The 7,676-nt window shown below is 49.2% G+C and overlaps 1 protein-coding gene across 2 annotated transcripts in view; it reads left to right on the top strand.

The window, feature by feature from the left end:
• Positions 1-3,106: 3,106 nt before the first annotated feature.
• LOC101029016 (uncharacterized) overlaps positions 3,107-7,676 on the top strand; it is a 62,410-nt gene continuing 57,840 nt past the window's right edge. For both annotated transcript variants that reach the window (XM_010330414.3, XM_074405372.1), the window contains exons 1-2: positions 3,107-3,224; positions 6,280-6,512. In XM_010330414.3, coding sequence (XP_010328716.3) covers positions 6,414-6,512 — 99 coding nt within the window. In that variant the 5' untranslated portion in view covers positions 3,107-3,224; positions 6,280-6,413. The remainder of the gene's footprint in view (positions 3,225-6,279; positions 6,513-7,676) is intronic.

Raw genomic sequence — 7,676 nt, 5'->3', positions numbered from 1 at the left:
GTTCAGGCAATTCTCCTGCCTCAGCCTCCTGAGTAGCTGGGATTACAGGCACGCGCCACCATGCCCAGCTAAGGGTCCTCTTTCTTTTTGGATGCGGGACAAGAGCTTGGAAACCACTGAACATGGGTACAGGCTATAACACAGGCTAAGTGGGCAGGGTGCCTCCAGCAGCAGGCTGGAGACCAAGTGGGACCTGGGAGGCAGGTGGGGGCATCGCTGGCTAAGGAGGTCCCCAGCTGGCAAAGTGGCCACGAAAAATTCTGTGTCAGTACTGATAAACTGGCAACTGTCTCACCACTGCACCCACCATCACTGTGGCCCTGGCAGCTACCAGCTACTGTGGCTCAGGTGCTAGTTATCTCCCAATATCTGTCTTTCCCTTTTTCTGTGAGTAACAGAAGCTCCCATTGTCAGGTGGTCACATGGCTGCCTATAATAAAGACTACATTTCCCAGCCTCCTCTGCAGCTAGGTATGATCATGAAAGGTCATATCCCTAATCTAGTGGGATATAAGTACAAGTGTCATGTGCAGTTTCTGGAAGATAACCTTAAAGAGAGAGAATGGCCCTTCTTTGTCCAGTTCTCTTTCCTGAATTTGGGACAAAATGGCTGGAGTTCAGCAACCATTCTGGGCCATGAGGTAGAAGTCACACAGCAAGGATAGAGGAGTAATAAAGTAAAAGTTGCTTGGGTTCTTTATAACCGTGGAGCTTCTGCAGCCGCTCTGGACTTCTCACTCCTGAATTTCACTTACACGAAAAGAAGGTGACCCTCTGTATTGCTTCAACTATGAAACTGGGTTTCTGTCACTAGCAGCTGAACCAAATCATAGTGACACAGTTCCTTTAAGAACCTGTCCAAGCCGGGCATGGTGGCTCAAGCCTGTAATCCCAGCACTTTGGGAGGCTGAGGCGGGCGGATCACGAGGTCAAGAGATAGAGACCATCCTGGTCAACATGGTGAAACCCCGTCTCTACTAAAAATACAAAAAATTAGCTGGGCATGGTGGCGCGTGCCTGTAATCCCAGCCACTCAGGAGGCTGAGGCAGGAGAATTGCCTGAACCCGGGAGGCGGAGGTTGCGGTGAGCCGAGATCGCGCCATTGCACTCCAGCCTGGGTAACAAGAGCGAAACTCCGTCTCAAAAAAAAAAAAAAAAAAAAAAAAAAAAGAACCTGTCCACAGTGCATACGAAGAATCCTCAGCTCAGCTCTGTTGGGCTGTCTAGCTTCTGCCCCTCACTGCCCCTGTCCTCGGGCTCTGGCCTTCCTGACCGTTCCTCTGCTCCCTAAGCATCTGCCCTGATTCCCAGTGAGTGCCCTGCAGGTGCCCTCTTGCCTGGTCTGGAACTCTCCTCCCTCACTGTCCTCCTCTGCTTTTTGTCTTAGGAAGGCTGAAATAGCCATGCACAAAATAGAACGCTTTGAGAAAAGCTATACGTTCCAGCAGAGAGAGGAAAAGAAGAGACAAAAATAACAGAGGGGCACAGACTCCTGAGGGCTCACCCACCGGAAGTCATGTTGGACCAAATTCAGAATCCCTTCTCGTCCTCCTTGACCCACCTCACTTCACGGTGAGCCCAGACTTCCTCCCATTAGAGCTAGTTGGGTTTAAAACATATGCTTAGAAAACTACAGCCAGCCCTACAGGAATGAAGGGGTTACTTTCCATTTGCAGTTTACTGTGAATTTGTTTAATCCAACTCTTTTTTAAATTCACTTTTTTTCATGAAACAAATATTCATTAAGCACCTATTTTATATTCTAAGATAGATATAGATAACGTATGTGCCAGATGTGGAGGGCAGAAGTCCCACGCAGCTCTCACTGGACTGAAATCAAGGAGTCGGCAGGGCTGTGCTTCCTCAGAGAGGCTTTGGGGAGAATCCTTTCTCCACTTTTCCAGCTTCTAGAGGCTGCCCACCTTCCGCGGCGTAAGTCTGCTTACCTCTCCCACTAAAGGCTGCAACAGCAGGCAGAATCCTTCTCATTGCATCTCTCTCTTACCCAACCTAAAAGGTTCTCAATGTTACGTTCTCAGACTTCCGTGATTCCACTGGGCCCACCTGGGTAATTAAGGCTAACCTTTCTCCCAACCTGCACCCCGCGTCGAGGTCCTTAGCTTGAATCCTCTGCAAACTCTCTTCTGTCATGTAAGGTAATATATCCACAAGTTCCCAGGATTAGGGCACACATATCTTTGGGAGACTCTATTCTGCCGACTTCATCCTCCCAATCCTTCTTTTCTATACCCCCAAACCACTGCTTGCAGCAAGGTTTTTTCTTTTGTTTTGTTTTGAGAAGGAGTCTCGCTCTGTCACCAGGCTGGAGTGCCCTGGTGCAATCTCGGCTCACTACAACCTCTACCTCACAGGGTCAAATGATTCTGCCACCTCAGCTTTCCCAGTAGCTGGGAATTCAGGCGCCCGCCACCACGCCCAGCTAATTTTGTATTTTTAGTAGAGCCAGGGTTTCACTATGTTGGCCAGGCTGGTCTCGAACTCCTGACCTCGCGACCAGCCCACCTCGGCCTCCCAAAGTGCTGGGATTACAAGTGTGAACCACCGCGACCGGCCGGTGAAGCTTCTTAAAATCTTCTTTTTCCTCTCCATCCAGTTCTGAAAGCTTCAGCTGTTTTGCATCTTTCTCCTCAGCATTCCCGAGAAAAACTCCATTACAGGCCTAGCCCCTGAGCTTCTGCCTGTATCCCTGCGCCCTCTTTCTCCTGGGATTGGGACGGGGAAGCAATCGCTCCAGGAAACCCCTCTAGCAGAAAGAAGAGGACTCGTGGTGGCGGAAGGGGGAGGGGGGGCCCCAGGGAAATCGTGTCAGGGGCTCCAGGGCTAGTCCAAGGCGGCCTTGGGCGTGGCGGCAACAGGCTGGAGCGCCCGAGCTTCGGAGGCCTCTGTCTCCCCTAGATTCCCCACTGATGAAAGGGGACGCCTGCCCGCCGGCCCCCGCTTCCCCTGTTCCCTGCCAGGCCGCGTCCCTCAGCGACGTTGGCTGCGGCAAGCTTGACCTGCAGCGAGGACACCAGGATTTCTCAATTTCTCCAAATCCAAGCCCGAGCCCGAGCTCTGATGAGCCCGGCACTGCTTCCCAGCACCTGCCTTCTCCAGCTCGCGCCCTGCGTGGCCACGGCCCCAGCCTCCGCCCCTCGCTGCAGTCTCCAGGGCGCAGGACGCCAGGCGAGCAGCCGGCCCGGGTCGCGGAGAATGAGCGCGAGTGAGTGCGGGCGCCCGGCGGGCGGGCAGGGGGGCCGGAGGAGGTTGCCCAGCCTCGTGAACTGCGAGACCCGGGGAGAAATGCTCGATCGATCCCGGGAGCGCGGCTCCATGGAGACCTTGTGTACGCACCTCCCCGCTCTCTCCCGAGGCGCACCTCCCCTACCCACCCGCGCAGCCGCAGGGTGGGGGTGGGGACAGTGCACGCAGCTGGGCTTTTCCTCGCCTTGGGGTGGGCAGCAGGGATTCTTTGGGGAAACGTATTGAATGCACGGGAGCCTCGGCGAGGGAGCGCGAAGCAGCCCCTCCTTGCGAGCCCTCTCCGTGTTCCAGGGGACTCCGAGGTGGGACAAGGAGCTGTCCAAGCTGGAAGGGTGGGGAGTGGGACGGGGAAGGGGCCCAGAGCGGGGCCCTCTGCATCCCCCTCGGGACAGAGGGCAGGGTCCAGCCGCCCCCACTCTCAGCCTCTCCTCCGGCACCCACACTATTCCATCTCCAGGACACTGGGGAGGGAGACGCACTTTCAGAAGAGAAGTAAAACCTAGACAGTGCGGGACACACACACCTTAGTTAAACCTACAATAAATATTCATTAATGATTAAATCAATACTGGCTTGGATAAATGTGATAAAACATCAAGTAAAAAACTCAAGACTCAAAAGTGTCTTCTTAGAGCATTTGCAGAATCTATGTGGGTAGTTTGTGCATCTGTAAATACTTTAATTGTTGGTGAGGAATAATCCATAATGTCAGCGATATACTGTATACTACCTGTCTTAGCTTGGAATACCATGATGAAATACCATAGACTGGGTGGTTTAAACCACAGAATTTTCTCACAGTTCTGGCTGGTGGAAGTCTAAGATCAGGGTGCCATTGAGGTGGGTTTCATTCCGAGGCCACTCCTCTTGGCCTGCGTGGGGGCGGAGGGTCATCATTTTCTCTGAGTGCTTGTTTTTTTTGTTTTTTGGGGTTTCTTTCCCCCCCGACAGTCTTGCTCTGGTTTCCAGTCTGGAGTCCAGTGGTGCGATCTCGGCTTACTGAACCCTCTGCCTCCCATGTTCAAGCAGTTATCCTGCCTCAGGCTCCCAAGTAGCTGGGATTACAGACGCGTGCCACCATGCCCAGTTAATTTTTTGTATTTTTAGTAGAGACTGGGTTTCATCATGTTGGCCAGGCTGGTCTCCAACTCCTGACCTCATGATCCGCTCTCCTGGGGCTTTCAAAGTGCTGGGATTACAGGCGTGAGTCACCGCGCCCGCCCGGCCATTCTCTGCATGCTTTTATGGCCCATATCTGTGTCTGAAACAGTCCTGGGAGTCAGGAGACCCAGTTCTGTTTTCAGCTGAAGTAAGTCCCTTCTTTTCCTTCCTTGAGCCCAGAAGATCAAGGTTACAGTGAGCTGTGATTGTACCACTGCACTCTAGCCTGGGCAACAGAGTGAGATCCTGCCTCTACAGAAAAAAAAGAAAAAAGGTCGAACTCCCCCACGAAACGGTTTTCTGTAGCTGCCAAGTCTGGTTGCTCTTCGGCAGCAGCCTGGAGCACAGCCTTGTGAGGGACACGGGGGTGATGGCCGTCACTGGAGGAGGATTGCTAGAGTTAACAGTGATCCTGGTTTGCCTCATGCTTTTCTGGTTTTAGCACCCAGTGTACTGAGTTAGATAATCTGTAAAGTCCCAACCAGAACGATGATACTATGATTTCCCTTACCCCAGTATTTGAATGTCTCTGCATTCTACTGGTTCATTCCCCTTTCTAGAATGCTTTTCACCCATGATGGGGTCATTTGCTATGTAAAAATAGGATACTAATACAAGTGTGATCTAATTTGAAATTGTAAAACCAAACACTGCATGTTATCACTCATAGGTGGGTGTTGAATAATTAGAACACTTGGACACAGGGTGGGGAATGTCACACACTGCGGTCAGTTGGGAGGGATAAGGGAGGGACAGTGGGGGGTGGGGAGGGGGGATAACGAGGGGAGAAATACCAGATATAGCTGATGGAGGGATGGAAGCAGCAAACCACATTGCCATGTGTGTACCTAGGCAACAATCCTGCATGAGCTGCATGTACCCCAGAAACTAAAGTACAAAAAAGAAAAGAAATTGTAAAATACTTCCAGCTAATAATTCACGTGGCATCTCTGCAATGTTGCTGGCTTTCTCTGGAAATTTCAAATTATCCTATAGTGCCCTGTAAATCTGTGGCAGTGCCCCAAAGCACCTCAGTGCAGTTTGGGAACTGTGGCTTGAAAGCACAAAGCATTACTAGAGATAAACAGAAATATTGAATAATAACCAAACAGTAGACTCCCCAGGAAGATTTATCAGTTCTGAATGTATAGGCACCTAATAACACTGCTTCAAAATATGTAAAACAAAAGTTGAAAGAATTAGTAGCAGAAATAGACAAATTCACATTTATATACCTCTCTCAATAACTGGTGGAATAAGCATATAATAAATTCAATAAAGATAAATGTAGTGGGAAGCCATTGGAGAGTTTTAAGCAGAAGAGTCATATAACCTGATTTACTTTCAAAAACATCACTCTGGCCCATAATCCATTTTACAGATGGAAAAAATGGACACTTGAAGAGGCTTCATAATTTATCTAAGGCTACCCAGGGAGTCAAGAGATAGAGAAAACACGAAAGTCCAGACCACTCAACTCCAAAGTCCACATTCTTAACCACTGTGATACATGACTATCTGAAAGAATTGTGTCTGTAAAGGGAACTATGCCATTTAAAAATCAGTATATTCTTGGTAATTTTTAGTAACCAATATTAATGTTAATTGCATTCCTTTATAACTGAGTTCCAGTGGGTACTGCCTCAATTTTGAAGAATCTAAAAGGACATAGACCCATGAACAGGGAAATCGAACAGTTCCTTTCAGTGGTTGCCATTTTGATTCCTTAGTCCCATTTTAAGGTAAATGAAGCACTTCAAGATTCTCAAAGCAGGATATGCAGCGATATTTGTCCTGATGTTTTTAGTGGAGGAAGTATGTTCTGCTCCTTAAAAAGACACCTGTATGTTCAGTTTCAGGGCAAGTTAGTGTTTTCAGAATCCAAGTGAAATCTAACACTATAAAACAATGCCAAGAGCAAACGAAGGAAAGCAAAGATCTGAAACGGCACCCCTGCCCATCGTTTTGATTCTTCAAGTTTCTGAAAATGTATGAGAAGCACCAAGCGCAGTCTCAGACATCCACGTGTCCAGTCGTCAAAAGGGACCTGAAAAGCAGCATTGACAGTGACCAGGTGCTCAAGAAGGTGAGTGTATGGTCTTCTTTTCTTTTTCTTCTCTAAAATGAATTGGCTGGGGTTTACTCCCAAGGCACATGGGTCCTCAGTCCTTGTGTCACCTTCCAAGGGCTTCTTTCTGCCTGCTGCACAAATAGCACCACAGCATTGTAGTAAAGAAAGAGTTTGGCTGGGTGCGGTGGCTCACGCCTGTAATCCCAGCACTTTGGGAGGCCGAGGCGGATGGATCACAAAGTCAAGAGATCGAGACCATCCTGGTCAACATGGTGAAACCCCGTCTCTACTAAAAATACAAAACATTAGCTGGGCATGGTGGCACGTGCCTGTAATCCCAGCTACTCAGGAGGCTGAGGCAGGAGAATTGCCTGAACCCAGGAGGCGGAGGTTGTGGTGAGCCGAGATTGCACCATTGCCCTCCAGCCTGGGTAACAATAGCGAAACTCTGTCTCAAAAAAAAAAAAAAAAAAAGAGTTTGGTGCAGTGGCTCACACCTGTAATCCCAACACTTTGTGAGGCTGAGGTGGGTGGATCACAAGATCAGGAGTTTGAGACCAGCCTGACCAACATGGTGAAATCCCTTCTCTACTAAAAATAAAAAAAAAAAATTACCTGGGCATGATGGCAGGTGCTTGTAATCCCAGTTACTCTGGGGGGAGTCTGAGGCAGGAGAATCGCTTGAACCTGGGAGGCAGAGGTTGCAGTGAGCCAAGATCATGGTACTGCACTCCAGCTTGGGCCGCGGAGCAAAACTTTGTCTCAAAAAAAAAAAAAAAAAAAAAACATTTTATTGACACCAGGCCAGCCACACCATGCAAAAGACAAGTTATTACTCAAATCAGTCTCTCCGAAATTTTGGGATTGAGGTTTTTAAGGGTAATTTGGTGAGTAGGGGGGTCACGAAGTGGAGAATCCTGATTTGTTGGGTTGAAGATGAAATCATAGGGATTTGAAGCTGTCTTCCTGCACTGAGTCAGTTCCTGGGTAAGGTCCACAAGACCAGATGAGACAGCTTATCCATCTGAGTGGGCCAGCTGGTGCTTTGGAACAAAGGGTCTGCATACTGTCCCAAGCACTGATCTCAGGTTTTACCACAGTGACTCTTAAACCGTAATTTCTAATCTTGTGGCTAATTTTCCTGAAAAGACAGTGTAGTCCCCAGTCAAGAAGGGGATT

This window comes from Saimiri boliviensis, chromosome 9 (assembly GCF_048565385.1).
Source record: "Saimiri boliviensis isolate mSaiBol1 chromosome 9, mSaiBol1.pri, whole genome shotgun sequence".
NCBI lineage: Eukaryota > Metazoa > Chordata > Mammalia > Primates > Cebidae > Saimiri > Saimiri boliviensis.
Note: the sequence above shows the minus strand (reverse complement) of the source record. Positions and strands in the feature narration are given on the sequence as shown.